A 19,531-nucleotide genomic window follows, 5' to 3' on the forward strand; every position below is an offset into this window, starting at 1 on the left:
CTTGTCTTCACAGATGTCTTGTCAAACATGAGCAGAGTGTGATGTGAATTTTAACCAACAATCTTGATGTGGCATCTGTAGAAGGCATGGCTAGGAATTGTTAACACCTGACATATGCTTAGAATAACTTTGAATTAAAAGGGAACCAGAATCTCAGCTTCAGGGCGCTAAGATCAGACACCAGTGAATTTGAACATCCCTTTATGCCCTTTGGCTTGACTTGAAGCTCCCTCCACTTACCTCATTTGTTGGACCAGTTTGGTGTTCAGTGTTGTGCAAAGGTGAATTTAAGTTTGAAAAGGATTTAAGAGAATCTCTCAAGCATTCACACACACACACACACACCACAAAACCGCCCAGCCATCCCAGCATAACTCAACACAAGCAGGCACAGAAATAGAGAAAATGCACATTTGAGAGCTTATGAAAATTACCCAGGGCAATTGTACTATAATTAATGTAAAACAAAACTGGTGAGTGTGACACGAATTGAGCATAAACCAGGTGATGCTTGCCACTTCTTTTTCTTAATCTTCTAGAGTGGATGAACAGTGAACTTGTGTCCATAGCAACCACTGAACAGGATGTTCCTTACTGCCACTTTATTAATTTTAGCTGCTCCTAAAATTGAGCTATGTACAGCCTTTGTGTGTTGATAAAGCTTCTTTGCCTTGTATGATACGAATGACAACTTCTGAGGACTGCCTGCTTCAGCCTTTTATTTACACAAGTTAAACACTGTGCATGAATTACAACATATTTAAGAAGGGTTGCGTGGGCAAGATTGAATCTTAAAATTTCCCATAGCCTTCAGCTGCTTCAGGCTAAGGTGCTCTTGAGAAGCCAAAGAACTACACAGTAAGATATAATGTACCTCACTGGAAAAACAAATGCACATATCCTTTATTAGGTTCAAGTGACATTCCACTATTTTAACGTAGGTGATGTCCCTTTGAGTCAAAGACAGTGCAAATGGTCTCTCATACCTGGGTTAATTAGAGTGGCACCATTTTTAGAAATCATGTGGGCACACCAGAAGCTTAGGCATAGATGCAGAGGGTCTCTGCAATTAGATAATGGAAAAGGAAGGGGGACATGCTCACATTTAGCTTCAAAGGAAATTTGAGGGGGAAAGGAAGTGGGCAGCTGAGCAAGCAAGGACCTTGAACTGCATCTTAACTCCTTCAGCTGTCAAATACTGAAACTGCATGGCTAACACTCTTTCTCATAGATAATAGTCACATCAAGAATTGTGAAAAGAATTTAGTTCTGTAGCATCAGCAACTCAGGCAGCAGCATCTGTCAAAACTTTAATGGATATTGCTTCCTTATATTTGACTGACTCCACAAGACAGCTGTTAATGTGCATCCGTTGAACATGTATGCTTTGAAGCCTCTACTAGGTTAAGACCTGCAGGAAGTGCCTTGGAGCCTGCCTTTATGTAGTGGGTTAACCTTGAAAATAGGTCACAGTCCCAGGGAACATTCTGAAGGCACATGAGGCAGCAACTGTGTGAAAAGCTAAGCAGTTCTGGGTCTAGTTGTTGGCTGGTTTTGAGACAACATGGCAACCTTGAATCTGAGTTCTATGTTTGTGGAAGAATGCCAGAGAGATAGATAGTATCTACCGTATTTTGCGCCCCATAAGACGCTCCGGCCCATAAGACGCACCTAGTTTTTTGGGGGGGAAATAAAGAAAAAAAAATTTATTTCCCCCCCCAGGTGCGGGGCTGGAAGAACCAGGTCGGGGAACAGTGGGAAGGCACGCTCTGCCTCCCCGCTGTCCCCCGAGCTTGTGGGGCTGGCGATGGGGAGAAGTGCACCAGTCCCGGGAGGGCAGGCAGCTCTGTGCCGCCATCCCGAGCGGGGCGGGACTTAGCGCCCCGCTCGGGATGGCGGCGTAGACCTGCCTGCAGTCCCGCGACGGCAGGCAGCTCTGTGCCACCATCCCGAGCGGGGCGGGACTTAGCGCCCCGCTCGGGATGGCGGCGTAGACCTGTCTGCAGTCCCGCGACGGCAGGCAGCTCTGTGCCGCCATCCCGAGCGGGGCGGGACTTAGCGCCCCGCTCCGGATGCCAGCGCAGAGCTGCGCTGGTCCCAGGACCACAGGCAGCTCTGCAGGGCCACCGGGAGCGGGGCGGAGCTTCTCCCCCGGCTCCCGGTGGCCGGGCAGAGCTGCGCTGGTCCCAGGACCGCAGGCAGCTCTGCAGGGCCACCGGGAGTGGGGCGGAGCTTCTCCCCCGGCTCCCGGTGGCCGGGCAGAGCTGCGCTGGTCCCAGGACCGCAGGCAGCTCTGCACGGCCACCGGGAGTGGGGCGGAGCTTCTCCCCCGGCTCCCGGTGGCCGGGCAGAGCTGTGCTGGTCCCAGGACCGCAGGCAGCTCTGCGCGGCCACCGGGAGCGGGGCGGAGCTTAGCGCCCCGCTCCGGATGGCAGCGCAGAGCTGCGCTGGTCCCAGGACCGCAGGCAGCTCTGCGCGGCCCCCAGGAGCGGGGTCGGAGCTTCTCCCCCGGCTCCCGGTGGCCGCGCAGAGCTGTGCTGGTCCCGGGATTGCAGGCAGCTCTGCGCAACCCTCGGAGCCGGTCTCCCGAGGGTTGCGCAGAGCTTCCTGAAGCCTGGAGAGCGAGAGGGGTCGGTACGCACCGACCCCCCTCGCTCTCCAGGCTTCAGCGAAAGCCTGCATTCACCCCATAAGACGCAGGCACATTTCCCCTTCATTTTTGGAGGGGAAAAAGTGCGTCTTATGGGGCGAAAAATACGGTATATCTATCATCTATCTATCTATCTATCTATCTATCTATCTATCTATCTATCTCTATCTATCTATCTATCTATCTATCTATCTATCTATCTATCTATCTCTATCTATCTATCTATCTATCTATCTATCATCTATCAGAAACAGGGGTTGCCACTGTGATGCCCCCACATGTTGCTAGGCTCTGACTCCCATTATTGGCTTTGCTGGCTGAGGCTGATGGGTGCTGAACTCCAACATCATCTGGCATGCCCTGCATAGATTACAGTCAGACAAAACCATTGAGATTTTGTTGATCTATTCACCAAGAGATTATTGGACTCAACCTGGGGAAAAATACTTCAGGTTGCTTCAAACACTTGACTGAAGGGGTCATTTTCATTGCCACTCTAACAGAAACCACACTCCCTCTCCAAAAAAACCTGTTTGTCTTTGTTCCTGAAATAATGTGTTCTTAATTAAGAATGTTTTTTATATCTAAAGTCCTGTGTTACTGGTGTAATAGCTGCTCAGTTTTGTTTTTCTTGGGCAGCTCTTAAATAATTTGCATCTTAAACTTCGCTTACTGATTATAGTTCAAGTAACCATAATCTGGGGGCAAGTGGCAATTGCTTGTGGGTGAGTAGATAAGTGCGAAAGCTGCTTTGTGGATGCAGTCAAGGTTCTCCAGATAAGAAAAAGCACCAAAAAGAGTTTTGTCTGACTACTTCACTTTCTCTTGATTCTCTGAGGGTAGAATAGGGAGGAAGCAGAACCACAATAGCAGCTCATATCATGTGAAGGGCCCGGTTGAGACCTGTTTCTCCTGGCCCGCCTAGTCTCGTGAGAAATAATGATGTGTATAGCCTGGTTCTTATTCCTTTACTAGAAACAGCGCTGAATAATTGCTGGGCTGTGTTCTGGCCTGATTGGACAGAAGAAAATAGCCTCAGTTTTGTGTTTAACCCTAGATCTGTTCTTTATGAATGAAGTCAAGACCCTATGGACTCATATTTGTATAATATGGAGTAGCTTTGCTATTAAATATAAAATTTGATATCTCCAGGTTTGTGCAACCTAATTCCCATTCTTATATCAAACAAGATATCATGTTGTGACTGGAACCTGCACCAAAATGTCCCAGTGTATCCTACTTCCTAAAAGGAGTTACGGTATTCTGTTCAGGTTTCTAACCAACCATTCCCTCCAATCAGGGTATTCTCTTTGCTTCCACCTAGCAGTTCCATTTTTTGTTTCCAGTGTCATTCTACAACCCATGGCAACTAAGCATGTTCAGTCCTCATTGGGGTTCTGCCCCCTTTCAAATACATTTCGTGTAGGGTTGCCATATTTCAAAAAGTAAAAATCCAGACACAAAAGTTGTTGAGCTTTGAGCTTTTTTTTGAGGTTTTTAAACTACGTTTAAGCTTCCTATATGGGCTGTCTGGATATGGTTTTCCTGGACATTTTAACTGATTTGCAAAAATTCCACCCGCATGCCATTTTTAACTGATGAATCCTGGCTATGTCTGGGAAATTCTGGACATGTTGTTGTTTAGTCGTGTCTGACTCTTCGTGACCCCATAGACCAGAGCATGCCAGGCACTTCTGTCTTCCACTGCCTCCCGCAGTTTGGTCAAACTCATGCTGGTAGCTTCGAGAACACTGTCCAACCATCTCGTCCTCTGTCGTCCCCTTCTCCTTGTGCCCTCCATCTTTTCCAACACCAGGGTCTTTTCCAGGGAGTCTTCTCATGAGGTGGCCAAAGTATTGGAGTCTCAGCTTCACGATCTGTCCTTCCAGTGAGTACTCAGGGCTGATTTCCTTCAGAATGGAGAGGTTTGATCTTCTTGCAGTCCATGGGACTCTCAAGAGTCTCCTCCAGTACAGTCGTGCCCCGCAAGACGAATGCCTCGCAAGACGAAAAACTCGCTAGACGAAAGGGTTTTGCGGTTTTTGAGCTGCTTCGCAAGACGAAAACGTCTTGCAAGTTTGTTTCCTTTTTCTTAACACCGTTAATACAGTTGCGACTTGACTTCGAGGAGCAACTCATAGAACGCGGTGTGGTAGCCTTTTTTGAGGTTTTTGGTATTTTTGAAGCTTTTCCAAAACTTTTCCGACACCGTGCTTTGCAAGACGAAAAATTCGCTAGACAAAAAAACTCACGAAATGAATAAATTTCGTCTTGCGAGGCACCACTGTACCATTATGGACATATAGCAGCCCTATTTTAGACTTCTCAAAAAATGTGAGGATACCTTGCTCACCTTTCCCAGCAGCTCCAATCTGCCTGCAGCCACTTTGCTACTTACCACCTGAGCTTGCCATTGGAAAGAGTGGGGTTTAAAAGTCTTCTTCTTTTTGCGGTTAAGGCTTGTTCTCAATTAGCCAAACCCTGCTCAGACCATATAAACTTTTAAATATATTTCTGTCCCTTTGTACAATTCTGTCCCTTTGTACAATTGAAATATGAGAATGTAGGAGCTTGTCCTACTTCTTGAGCAGATGATAGATTAAATGATCTGCAAGGGTTGTCTGTGGGTGAGCAGATGGTGTCTGTGACCTCCACTGCTAGTAAAGTCATGGGTGCATCTGTATTATTTTGCCTGTCTTTAAGAGTTCCGTGTTACATTTAGTCTGCCTCTGTTTCTGTTTTGCAGTTGGTGCCAGTCATATGTTTAATCTGACCCAATCGCTAACACTTGGAACAAACCTTATTATGAGGGACCTAGGAAGCCCTGAGCAATGAATAAGTGAATAAAGATGAGCAATAAATGTTTATATTCTGACACTGTCCACAGAACAAGGTTGAGACAAGCAAGGTTCCGAGAGATTTCACACTGGTGTGGAGGAATTTCAGCCAAGGAGTTCCTTCTATGGTTACTGTCTAAAAACATAATGATTACTCCTGAAAATGTGAAATGCTTTGTGCTTGTCATGAGCCCCATGATCACGACTGGTTCAGGGCAGTTGCTGAAAGAAGAGTCAGAGGAGGAGGAAATTGCAGAAGATAACTGGCACACCAACCCATTCCTGTTTCCTTTAGAGAGAGGGAAGGGGAGGCAGTCCTACTGGCTGCCTCTCAGTCCCCATTCATGGGGTGGAGGGGTTCCTTATCAACAGGGTGGGTGTCAGTCAGACAGTGGGGGAGGTTGGACAGCTGGAAGAGTCCCCAAGCCTGTGTCTGTAAGTGCATCAGTCTTGTTGAGTGACTGTCTCATGAGTGAGCACACCCAAACTGCTCCTCTAAAAGCTGTTTGTAATAACACTCTGAGCTCTCGAGGCATCACAGAAACTGTAGAGATTAGTTCACTTCTTATGCGGTGCAAATAATGCTACTGGTAGTCCTTTTAATTTGGAACATTCTTTTTATAACCTCTTAGGCTAGCTAACCTGTTTTTGGTCCAAGGGCTGTATTGTTACATGGTCAGCCCTATGGGGGCTGCAAGTCAAAGATAGTGTGGTCAAGGTGTAAAAGGATGTGCAGTGAGAAGTGCAGTTCCCAAGGCTGCCTTCACAAAGGCTCTCCCTTTAAAAGAAAAAGAAATACTTAGTATTAAATTGAGTAAAAAAAAACCAAAACTTTTGTCTAGGTCCCTGGAGGTGCAAAATTATTTTTTTAAGCTACATTCTAAATTGACAAATTTGGTGGGCCTGGCCTTCCCAAAATGTTTTGGCATCATAACATCACAGGAGGAGATCCAGCTCAACTCAGTTGAAAGATTTAAATAAAATTAAACATTATGGGTGAATCTTGTGGAAGCCACAAAAAAACTTTGGGGGCTTGATACAGCCCATAGAGCATTGTTTCAGGAGATTGTAGTTATGCATGGGAACTGAGGGGGAAAAGATGGAGATAGTTATGACCACACCAAAATATTCCTGTCCAATGCTCCTGCCTTGCCAGGTATTGATTTTGCATGAGGAATTCGTGACCCCAGCAGGCAGAAAGAGAATCTGTGAAAACCCCAGCAGTGTAATATATATATAACCTATCTATATTAATTGATTACATTATGAAACATCACCAACAATGTTTCAGAGTAGTTGCCATGGGTGTTTGATGATAACAGTGACAGCCATTATTTCAGAGGCACAGATGAAGCTGCAGGGGAACGGGGCGGGTGGGGGCTGCTTACTCCAAATTGCTTTGGAGTTCATGCATTTATTGTTTCATGAGATCTACTGGCTGCTATTTTCAGAAATTGAAGGACACCTTGTCCATGCCTTTGCCTCCTTTCCTTCTGTTCACATCTGTAGTAGTTTGCTTGTAACAGCAGGAAACCATAGGAGAGACATATTCTATGTCTCTCATCTGTCAAGGTGAATGAACATCAAGATGTTTTCCCTTTCCCCAACCAGGTGCCCTTTATTTATTTAAAGTATTTATAAACCACACTTTCATATAATATATCACAAAGCAGGATATGGAATAAAAACACAGTAGTGAGAGCTAGTTGGCAAAGAATTTCAGATTTGAAAAGGTCTGTCTGAATAATACGGTTTTCAGAAGGTATCTAAAAGCAGGGATGACTCCTGCCAAACCCTTATAGACAAGGAGCTCCACAGAGCAGGGTCAGCCACACTAAAGCCTTGGACTCTAGTAATTGCAATCTGCTCTTGTATTGGAATGTGCCGTTCCAAAATGCAACAGCTGGATTACTGGTTGGGGTTCAGTTTGGGTCCCATATATCCCCTGTGCTCAAACAGCCGCATTGGTTTCCAGTTTGTTTCTGGGCTCAGTTCAAGGTGCATGCTCACATTAATGTTCAAAGCCCTAAATGACTCAGGCCCCAAATACCTGAAAGACCATTTTCTTCCCTACAGACCCTCTCAGGTGATTGGTATGTTCTTCCACCTTCAAAAGCTTTGAGGGGTGGTGACCCTGGGAAAGGGCATTCTCTGTGGCAGCCCTTAAACAGTGGAACTCGCTCCCTGCAAAGGTGCATCTGGCAATTTTATTATACAGATTCCGACGAATGCTGAAGTTGCACCTCTTTTCCCTGGCTTTTGATGCTTGTGCTCTATATCTTTAGGACCCAATGTATTTGTAAGTTGCGCTAAGCTGTTTTTAATATTGCATTGTTATGTTGTGTTTTAATGTTGTAACCCACCCTAAGACCTTAGGGTGAAGGATGGGTAACACATATAGTAGTAGTAGTAGTAGTAGTAGTAGTTAGGCCAGCCAAACCTCAGGGGCACATGGGGCCACTAGAAGGGCCCCATCAGAAGACCTCGGCAATCAAGGCAGAGCATGAGGAATCAGGAGATCCTCAAGGTCCCTCGGGCCCAAGTTATTTAGGGCTTTCTGAATTAGCACAAACCCTTGAACCTGGTCCAGTAGCAGATTGGTAACCAGTGCAACTCTTTCAGACGGTGGAGTAACAAGTTGCCATCAGCCTGCTCTTGTGAACAGTTTGGCTGCTGCATTCTGCACTACCTGAACATATTTTATAGCTAAAACAATGCAAAACAGACACTAGTGGCAAAAGCCTATCAGAACAAAAATGTATTCACTTGTTTCCAGAAAGTGTAGATAGTGAGTGCCTATTGTATCAAAAGGAATGCTATTCCACAAAATGAGGGAGCCCTGCTCAGTGTTACTGCAGATAAACGTCCAGGAGAAACTTTCCTACAGACCACGGGGATCTACTGATATACAAGGGATAAGACAGTCTCTCAAGTAACCTGTTCCTGAGATTTGCTAGTACCAACACCAGCCTGGTAGCACATTGGCAGCCAATGAAACTCCCATAAGTGAGGTGCTGTATGCTGACGGTAGTTTGCCCTACAAGCAAGCTAGCTGCTGTAGTCTCACACTGATCTTATTGCAGTAATCCCAACCATTGAACTCAGGGAAGGTCCTTACTTCTGAATAGACGTCCATACGGTTGTGCTGTAAATAAACATATTTCTAGGGCTTATCCTTTCTGGTCTTCAAGCAGCCGCATTTCCAGATTAAACAGACTCCTGACTTTGATGAAGGAATAGATTCTTCCCTCCTAAATTGCCCTGGTTCCAGTTTATTTTTCTAAGAGCAGTGTTTTGTTCAGACTAATTTGCTTATTGCTCATAATTTTGAAATCTATATTTTGCTGAACAAGGGATGCAGGGATTGGAAAATTAATCAATACAATCTTGGTGTAGGAACGCCTTCTGGTCCAATCTTTATAAGACTAGTTCCCCAAAACTGTTTCACCTAAGAAGTGGTTTACTGATTTCAGAGTAGTTTCAAGCTTGTACAGTATTGTGTGTTCTGGGGAAGACTTGGCTTCACCTCATTCTTTCAGCGTTCTTCTGTGGTAATTTAAAAACGGATGTATAAGGCAGCATGGGGCCCAAGCCAAGTTTTAACAGGGATGTGATGTGTGCAGACACAATTGCTGACTGGACTGTGCCCTTGGGTGCATGCTGTGTTTGAGGACTTCACATCATTAGATTGCATATTTTATCTCTCGACAATGCTTGGATTTCACAAAGCATCACTCTTAATTTACACCTTGATCTATTTATACAAAATACCATAGAAACCAGTGCCTGCTTGCATAGACTGTGCTGTTTTTCTATTAATATTTCAGCTCTGTGTGGGTATGAATAATTTAGTTCAGTGTGCTAGTTTTAAAATCTGAGCAACTAGCTCCCCACAGTTCTTCTGAACAAACATAACTTTGTGGCCGCAAAGCAGTAAATACGTAGGCTATCATAGTCTTGTGAATATTTTAGTTTCCTTGTTACATCCATGTTCTGCAGTTCCTCCAAGGAACACAAGATGGAATTCATCATTCTACCACTCCCTATTTTATCCTCACAACAACCCCATGAGCTAGTGTAAGCTAAGACAAGTCGACTGCCCCAAGGTCACCCCTTGAGTTTCATGGCTGCCTGCATGGGGATTCAAATGCTGTTGTCTCAGGTCCTAGTCGGATGCTGTATCCACTACTTCAACACACTGAATCTGAGGACAGATTTTTAAGAAAGAAAAGCAGTTGGGATGAATTGGCAACTTACCCTTCTGTCCTTTTATCAGTTGAGAGTCCAAGGAAAATCTACAAGTGAAGAGGACTAAGGTCATATGCTGTGAGGAACATAAGCAATCTTGCTCTTGCCCTTGCTCTGGCTTCTTGAGCGCATTGTAAAATTTATTAGTTTGCCCTTTTCTCACTTGAATCATGGTTGGTTCCTTTCCGCTGTAAACATTTCCCTTGCTGATCAGGAGCCAAAGATGTCATCTGCAGAACTCTCTCTGTCTAAATGCTTTTTAAAGCCAAATGGGCCAAAGAGGGCTGAAATCAGTCGAGTCTGGATTGTGCTAAGTGTCTGCAACAGAGATTTATTTGCTTTGATTGATTGTTCTTAAAAGCTCGGGTTATTGTGTATGCTGAAAGACGACTTGGTGTAAAGCCTTTTAAGTACCTTGGTCAAGCAGGGCATAACAATTAGCTCTGGTATGGGGTAGTTTTGTTTTTGTTTGGGTAAATGCTGGGATGGGTAAATGAATTCATCAGTTGGCAGTTTTGATAGGTAAGTGGAGCCTGCCCACCTGTCAGTCACGTGAAGTCATTATGACTCCAGGTGACCCATTTTTCCTTTGTAGCACAGCAAGCCACATGGAAGGAAAATCCAAGATCAGCCAAGCAGGACTTGAATTTACTGCCAGGCAGCTGATAGACGCTGATTTCAAGCTGTGCTTTCTGTAGGAGTCTGCTGTGCTGCTGAGAGTTCTCCAAGGTGGGCTTGCTCTGCCGGCCTGTCAGCTGATCAGTGGTGTCAGTAAGCCTCTCTTGTTGATGGACAATCAGGAGCATACTTTTAAGGAACTAAATTGGGCATTGGCAGCTGCTTCTCTACCTGCCCCTCAGGCAGGTGGGTGTGGTTTAGGGAAGACAGCCAAATTGGGACCTGTGCTGGGCCTAATTATGCCCATGGCCCATTTATCATGGAAAACATGGATATCTTTTTTCCTCCTGCCTCCTCTGCAAGCCTGACAGCATTTTCTCTAGCTAAAACTGCTTTGCTTTAAAGCTGCCTGTTGCTTTGTGAAAACGGTATTGTTAAGCTTTGAGTTTACATGAGGTTTTGCATTCTTTCCAGACCCATTATCCCATCCTGATTTTAATTTCTGCATCAAAACTGGCCAAACTGTCTTTAGGCTTTATTCTGCAACACTGAACTCAGTTTCCTAAAATTGTAAGCTTGGGTTCTGTAATAGATGCCAGACAATTAAAGCCATGCAGCTTTTCGTAGCTCTTGCCATGAGTGGCATGAGCTGTCCCTTTTATTGTGCTCATGAAGCTGATACGGTCACATGTGCTAATTTTACAGTGCAGAGCAGAAACATCCATGTGTGGCCAGATCATGGAATGCATACTAGCTAACAGAAAGACAGGACTTTGAACTGTGTTTGCAGAGTTTATAGGCTATAACTCTCTGCAGGTTTCCTACTTTAGTCCCTGAAATGACCCATTTCTTCAGTATTTTTTGCATAATTGTCACCAAGGCAAAATACATAGGGGTGGGGTTTTTTTAACACCTTGTATTTCTCTTGCATACATCTCAAACTTGCTTAATATTTTTCCTACCAGAAATAGTAATCCTCTGAGACTTACTGCATGTGTGCTCAAAGTTAGGAAAGTGTTGCTGATCTGCTTCTTAAATACCTTTTGCTAAATCTTTTGCTCTTGTTAATTAAACCTCTTTGTCTTTAAAAACAACGGTGCAGATGTGTCAGTGTAATCTGTGCAGCCTCCTGCAGATAATGTGCAACTCGTGTCTTCACCCTTCCTGTACATAACATACACTAGCTTGCTCACACTTCAAATGTGAAAGCAGACGTCAGAGCTGCTCTTGATAGCCTCACGTGGGATGCCAGCAGCAGGCTGATCTTGAGAAAGCAATCAGACTTCACACCATGTTCACCTAATGAATCTTCTAGGGCAGGGCTGCTGTCTCCCCAAAGTGGGCGGGAAGCACTGCAGACTAAAAGGGGGATTAGTGCCATCTGCTGTTTAAATCCAGTCCAAACCGGTTAGTTACCCCACACCGCCTTTGGTGGAAATGTTTGGGAGTAACATCAATATTATTTCAGTATTTTCAGGCAATGTCAGTTCCTATACCTGAAACTTGGTCTATTTCAGTTGTGACTTAAGCCCTGTACATGCAATACTCATGTGTAAAGGGCAAGTGTGGCGAAGGGGACCTTCAGGCCACGCATTTAGCACAACCCCCGAAGTCATGCTGCTGCTCTTCCAGTTCCCGCCATTGTCCTGTTGAGCATAATGTCTGCAGCAGGGAGTCTTTTCTGTGCATGGAGCTCCCCTTTTGATTTACGATGCAGGACACTAAATCCTGCACAGAGAAAGCTCCTCCCTGCAGATGTTATGCTCAACATGGTGCAGATGTAGGAGCAGTTCTCTACTGGGGGTGGGACTAAATGCATGACCCCATGGCTACTTTTCCTGTGCTTTCGCTCTACATGCAAGTAGCACATGAACAGAGCTTAAGTTTCAGAGTCCTTATAACAGGCTGTCCTGTTGCATTACATGCACTGATACGACTAAAGTGAGCAATACTCATCTTCATCTGGGTAAAACTTAGTAAGGCATGTCTGTAGAAGGTTTTGTGTATAAAGCCCAACCTCAATATTTAATGAGGGGTGGAGGTAAAAACACCATGTCCACTGAATGCAGTTCAGAACATCAAATAGCTTTTAATTTATATGTAAAAAGTAATATATACACACACACAGTGGTACCTCAGGTTACGTACTTAATTCATTCCGGAGGTCCGTTCTTAACCTGAAACTAAAGCACCACTTTAGCTAATGGGGCCTCCTGCTGCTGCTGCACTGCCGGAGCACGATTTCTGTTCTCATTCTGAAGCAAAGTTCTTAATCTGAAGCACTATTTCTGGGTTAGCGGAGTCTGTAACCTGAAGCGTATGTAACCTGAAGCTTATGTAACCCGAGGTACCACTGTATATTGACACCAACTCCTAATCAGAAGCGGCACACTGAACTGACCACTTGATTGCTAGCTTAGGAGTTCAGAATGAAGGCGAAAAGGAAGGATTTGAGCCGTAGAATCAGCTGTGTCATGTTGCTCCAAGTGGACGCTGAGTTCTTGTCAAAAAATGGCGCCTTCTGTCCAGGCTGTAAGGATCTTTCCCCAAGCCACTGGGAGATCAGATGTCCCAACTCTTCTTCTTTCACACTCTTTGGCCTCATCCACACTTCCACAATAGATCAGAACATGGGGAAAGGGGTGGTTGCTCTGACTGAGCGCTAAAGAGAAGTTTTCCGGGGGTGGGGGACAGCAGGGCAAGTCGAAGTGTGGATAAGCCCTTTGTTACCTTTCATTTGTTTTCAGATTTATTAGGGTTTTTTGGGGGGGGGGTTGCTGAGGCTTTATTTTCCCTGCCTACATTGCTTTGCCCACTCCAAATTATTTTTCTGAACATACCTGCAGTTGCTTAGCTGCAGTGCCCAGCTGCTAGGAAACAACAGCTGTATCCCATAAAAGCAGACTGCTGTGGTCATACTGTCAGTTGACCTGGGAAAAGAAAAGACAAAGGAGTACACCCTTATACAAATCCAGAGTGGAGTCCCTAAGACCATGGGATGGCAGCTTTTATGCTTCCTTCTGGCAACTCCTGCAGCCAAGCTGGTGCCAAACGTATTGCTCTGCTTTCCTTTGGACCACATCAGTGAGGCCAAGAGGGGTTCTTAACGTCTGGGCAGCCCAGGACTTCCACACACACTACCCAGGCTTTCACCTCAGGCAGGTTACTTGGGTGCTACTAACATAGCAGTTTGACTTCACCCCTGAATATGCACTCCATTGTCTGTTGAGACAGACAGATGCCACAACAATAGTTTCTGGTGGGCACACAGATCTTTAACACAGTTCTTTTGTAGTGTGTACGTCACAACCTTTTTCCTGTTTATGAAATACAGTTGACCTTTAGCCATATTATGATAATATTCCATGACCTTAATAAAAATGAAATATCGCCTTAAGATCTAGTAGGCCAGAGCAATCTTCCTGAAATCTAGTGCCCTCTAGATGCTTTTGGACTCCCAACTCCTTATCAGTCCCAGCCAGCATGACTAGTGGTCAGGGATGATGGGAGTTCTGTTCTATCCACAACTGGAGGATTTCAGGCCAGGGGAAGCTGTCTTAGAGGCTCGTACTGTGCTTCTACATTCTGCTTTTTTTGCAAGAAGGGTTGCCAAGAGCCTGCTCTGACTTTCATTTTAATTCCTTCCATCTTTGCTATCACCTTTGCCATTTATATGTAAACCAATGTCTTCCATCCCTGGTAACTTCATATACTTCATAGTTGCTAGTTTGCTTTTATTATTGCTTGGCACCCTTTTTGCATGTCTGTTTCTCCTTCAGAAGACAGTTTGGAGGGGTCACTAACTGACTGAGAAAGGCTGACCAGGTGGCTTTCAGAGAGAGAAGCAGATACCATGTATTAATATGGAGAAGTAATTTCCATATAAATTAGTGAAATTTACATGTAGCTAAATAGGTTTTGAGCCAGGCATAACTCACAATGCACTATTTGGGCACGTTAAATTTCAGTAACTCAAGCTGATGTTTCTATCTTAAGGGGCCTTTTTTTGTTTCCTAATCATCATAGAGTATCTGCTTTCATAAAAGCTGCTGCGCCAGGTGTATTGACAACGTTTGTGTTTCCCTCTATACAGTGGTACCTCGGGTTACAAACACATCAGGTTACAGACTCCACTAACCCAGAAGTAGTACCTCAGGTTAATGGCACGGCAGGCCCCATTAGCTAAAGTGGTACCTCGGGTTAAGAACCGACCTCCAGAACAAATTAAGTTCGTAACCAGAGGTACCACTGTATCTGCTATCTGTTTTACAAGAGTCCCGTGAGTTCCGATTAGGGCTTGGGATAGATTAGAATAACTGCCAGTGTCTTTCTGTTCAGTGCATCCATTGCTGCTTTGTTGTGCAACCTGAGATCTCATGTATCAGGCACCCGATTGGTCATCAGGTTCCTGAACTGCTGATGTAGGTGGCAAGTAATGGGACATCTACCATACCATAGGAAACACATATCCTCTGCATCCCTTCGTGAGAAATAAGAGGGTATACAGCTGGGCTTTTTCTATTGTGACACTGGCTATGTGGAATTCTCTTCCTTGAGAGATCCAGCTGGCACCTTTGCTATTCAAGTTCTACCAGCCACTGGAAATGTTTGGTTTTTTTTAAAAGCATTTATTGAATTGTGCCTGTGTTTTTTTAAAAGGTTTTTATTGATAGAATGAAACATGGACAGAATAAAACATATATACCCTCCCCCTCCACAACTTGCCAGTGGTAATATGTAGGTTTCGTTATCATTTCTCTTTTAGTTGACAAAGCAGTATTCCAGACGAATGTTAGAATGTTGAGATTTTCAGGAAGAAAGGGATGCAGTGTTATGAGATAAGATTATAGAAAAGATTAAGATGACAGAGCTTGGAAAGGAATATTCAGAAGTTGCTAAAAAAATATTTTGGACATTGGGATGCAGAAAGGGGGGGGTATGGGGGAGTCCCGGAAAAGAAGTCTATGAAAAAATGCTACGAAATTATACGTGTTTGTATGTCTTTTTATGTGTTTGTTTGTCTTTAAAAATTTTGTAAAACCAATAAAAATTTTATTAAAAAAAAACAACAACAAAGCAGTATTCCAACTTGTTTTAGTGTGACCATTTTTAAACTCTTTTGTAATTATTTGTAAGTCACCTTGAGTGCTCCATGTCTAAACAGGAAACACATTTCCTCAGTGATTGATAAGCCTGTTGCTGGGGGCTCACTGCTTCCCAGCCAAGATGTCTCCTCAGGGCTTGTTTTCTCTAATAGCCAGGTGGGTTGTTTGTTTTTTCCTGTAGGAGCATGACATCGAGACAGCTTGTGGAGTTGTTCATGTCACTATGCGGGGCACCCCAAAAGGAAACAGGCCTGCCATCCTCACATACCATGATATTGGCCTAAACCGTAAGTCCCCTTTATTTCTAGGTAAGCAGACCTAGGCAATTTTTGGTTTGCAAGTTCAGCAAGTATATTCTTACTGATGACTTTAAGGACAAGAGAGAACCTTGGCACACATTCGGTTCCAGCCTTTCTTTCTTTCTTTCTTTCTTTCTTTCTTTCTTTCTTTCTTGTTTGGTGTGGTCACAGTTCAAAACATGAGCCTAAAGTCAGAATGGAGCAGTGCTTTCACATGTGGTCATTCCCAGCGTTTTTCTTACAGATAAGTCCTGCTTCAATGCTTTTTTCAACTTTGAAGACATGCAGGAAATCACTCAGCACTTTGCTGTGTGCCATGTCGATGCCCCAGGACAGCAAGAAGGGGCTCCCCCTTTCCCCTCTGGGTAAGTGCAGTAGCATCTCTCTGATCTCTTTCCCTGGGGCTGCCTGCGCCAGGTTTTAAGACCAGTCTCTGAGGTCCTGTTGTATGGCATGTTGATAAGACACGTCAGACAGATTGAGACAAGGCTTTTTCAGTGGTGACACCCTATTTGTGCAATTCTCTCCACTGGGAAAAAAGAAAGCCTGGCTTTAAAAAGAATTCTTCAATCCAAATTTCATTAACTGCTGCATTGTAGTTTAATTGCTACTCTCATTTTTTTATGTGGTCTCCGTTTTGTAGTTTTCTATAGTACTTCTGCTGTATAATGTTGTAAAGTTAAAGGTACCCCTGACCGTTAGGTCCAGTCGCAGGCAACTCTTGCGGCGCTCATCTTGATTTACTGATTGAGGGAACCGGCATTTGTCCGCAGACAGCTTCTGGGTCATGTGGCCAGCATGACTAAGCCGCTTCTGGCAAACCAGAGCAGCGCACGGAAACGCCGTTTACCTTCCCGCTGGAGCGGTACCTATTTATCTACTTGCACTTTGATGTGCTTTCAAACTGCTAGATTGGCAGGAGCAGGGACCGAGCAATGGGAGCTCACCCCATCACGGGGATTCAAACTGCCGACCTTCTGATCGGCAAGTTCTAGGCTCTGTGGTTTAACCCACAGCGCCACCCGCGTCCCCTATATAATGCTGTAGCACTCCTTTATGAGGTGGAAGTTATGTAGATGTGATAATGTATGGATTGGAAGGATTTTGACAAGGGCTGTACCTAGTTCCTTGCTCTCCTTTTGCTGTACAGAATTCTACCGCTATTGTTGAGAGAGCTTGAAATATGCCTGTTTTTTGGGTCTTTGCTGTGGAGGTAGCTGTAGAGTCTCCCTTGGGAGCTGGGGGAGATGTATGCTATTGGGAGTGTTGCCTGCAAGACGAAGGTCTCTTGTAAGCTACTTCAGCTTTTAAATTGTGTGATTTTGGTCAGTATACATATTTATTCCCATATGTCATGCTTCAGCCCCAGGATCTATTATTATTGGAACCTCCTTGCAGAATTGTGTGTTTGACAATGTGCCTTGAAATAACATCTTTAGGTTTTGAGTTAATGTATGTCAGCTATTGGCAGCCTCTCTTGTTAACTAACACCCCCTTTTTATGGTTTCAGATACCAGTATCCCTCTATTGATGAATTAGCTGAAATGCTCCCTGCTGTTCTTACGCACCTGAGGCAAGTATACAAAGACACCCAGGCCTTTAATAATTTGCTTCACTGCAGGATGTCCACATAGCATGTCCCCATTCCCCAGAATCTTCCCCAGGAATAGAGGAGAGACATGTGTTTAGGATGCATAGAAATGAAGCAGTTGCTCAGTTTCATTTAAATTATACATGCAGTATTTTTGTAACCACCCCATTGTTCTTCACCATGAACCACAGTAGCTCCCTTCAGCAGATCACCCATCTCATTGCTGATCTAAAGGACGATGGCTGGGTATGTTATGGGCTTTGAAGCATGTTCTCACTTTGAACTCTCTTTCAGTCTGAAAAGCGTAATTGGTATTGGCGTTGGAGCTGGCGCTTATATCCTTAGCAAGTTTGCAGTAAGTAGCCTCTGACTGTTGATTTCCCTGTGTGAACAAATTCTGTCTCTCTGTGCTCCATGCATAGGGCTGCCTGTTTATAAAAACACACGTAGCAGAGATGAGTGCAGTAATGAGAAATACTGGTAAGAGCAAGTGGCCTGAATCATGGATGTCCCAACCCCTCTGGAGGAAGGACTTCCATAAAAAGTTGATGAAAGGTGAGACAGTTAATTCAAAGTGATGGATAGATCCTTGTGGGCTGCTATTCAATTCCAGGAGGATGATCACTCAACAAAGCAGTAAATTTACTGTTAAAGGTAAAGGGACCCCTGATCATTAGGTCCAGTCGTGGCCGACTCTGGGGTTGTGGCACTCATCTTGCTTTATTGGCCGAGGGAGCCGGCGTACAGCTTCCGGGTCATGTGGCCAGCATGACTAAGCCGCTGCTGGCAAACCAGAGCAGCGCACGGAAACACCGTTTACCTTCCCGCTGGAGCAGTACCTATTTATCTACTTGCACTTTGCCGTGCTTTCAAACTGCTAGGTTGGCAGGAGCAGGGACCGAGCAACGGGAGCTCACCCCGTTGCGGGGATTTGAACTGCCGACCTTCTGATTGGCAAGTCCTAGGCTCTGTGGTTTAACCCACAGCGCCACCCGCATCCCTTAAGTGCCAGTTAAGTCTACTAGTCTTCTCATGTATTATTTCCCAGGCTAAACTGAGCTCTTTGGCATACACCCTTAATATTGTGGCTATTTCATTTCATTTTATTGTATTGCATTTATATACCACCTTTCAAGGAGCTCAAGGCGGTATACATTGCTCATACATGGTTGCCTTATAGTTACTGTGGTCTAGGCTAGTCATTCATACTCCTTTGCATTTTAAATCACAATATTTGGGAATATACACACTAGACATGTTCCTCAAAAAAGAAGTTCATTTTGAATTGAAATGTATTAAATCCTCATTTTCCATTTCCATTTTTTTTTAATCTAACCAGAACTTAAGAAAAACAATTAAGTTATTTTATAAAAGTTTCATCTTTCTGGCTCGTGTTATCTTGCTTTTTGGAAAAAAATTATATATAATCAAGTACGCTTTACTAATTGAGACTGAAATCAATAATTCAGTTACTGCTAATGAAGAGTAAGGTTGTACCATATCTTGAACCTTATTATTACATTATATAACAAAAGTGGTCTGTTTTTCAGGTTAAAAAACTCTCTTTCCTTACTCTTATCATATTAGACAGCTGAGTCACATAAGCCGTGTCCCAGATTCTCATGCCAATCTTTGGGGGAAAGGGAGGATTAAATCTTTTTCTACCTGCAATTTACAAGTGGTTTTTTATTTTTTAGTTGCATCACCCTGACTTGGTGGAAGGTCTGGTACTTGTTAACATTGACCCATGTGGAAAAGGATGGATGGACTGGGCAGCATCCAAGGTAGGATTGTTCTTCCATAATTGGAATGCCAATGCTGATTTACATTATTCAGTTACTGGAATTAGGTTTTAGTGAATGCTTTGATATTATTGATGACTGCTTTGCCTTTCATTTGTTTGCTTTTTTAAAGCAAAGGTCAAACTCTTCTCTTCTTTATTCTAATTACTTACGTTGTATCACTAGAGATACCCAGCCATGTAGCTGACACAGAGCCAAAGAATATACTTTTCTATATACCGTATTTTTCCATCTATAAGATGCCCCCTATTTTGGGGGACTCAGATTCAGATTTAAGAAAATGGTGGGGGGGAGATGGCCCAGAGCAGAGGTCAGCAAACTTTTTCAGCAGGGGGCCAGTCCACTGTCCCTCAGACATTGTGGGGGGCCGGACTATATTTT

At 44.2% G+C, this 19,531-nt stretch overlaps 1 protein-coding gene across 6 annotated transcripts in view; it reads left to right on the forward strand.

Moving 5' to 3' along the window:
- NDRG3 (NDRG family member 3) overlaps window positions 1–19,531 on the forward strand; it is a 65,891-nt gene that overhangs the window by 35,393 nt on the left and 10,967 nt on the right. For all 6 annotated transcript variants that reach the window (XM_083508423.1, XM_083508421.1, XM_083508419.1 and 3 more), the window contains 5 exons: window positions 15,640–15,745; window positions 16,002–16,122; window positions 17,268–17,330; window positions 17,643–17,703; window positions 19,046–19,132. In XM_083508423.1, coding sequence (XP_083364549.1) covers window positions 15,640–15,745; window positions 16,002–16,122; window positions 17,268–17,330; window positions 17,643–17,703; window positions 19,046–19,132 — 438 coding nt within the window. The remainder of the gene's footprint in view (window positions 1–15,639; window positions 15,746–16,001; window positions 16,123–17,267; window positions 17,331–17,642; window positions 17,704–19,045; window positions 19,133–19,531) is intronic.

Source organism: Podarcis liolepis (assembly GCF_965112155.1).
Source record: "Podarcis liolepis genome assembly, chromosome: 6".
Classification (NCBI taxonomy): Eukaryota; Metazoa; Chordata; class Lepidosauria; order Squamata; family Lacertidae; genus Podarcis; species Podarcis liolepis.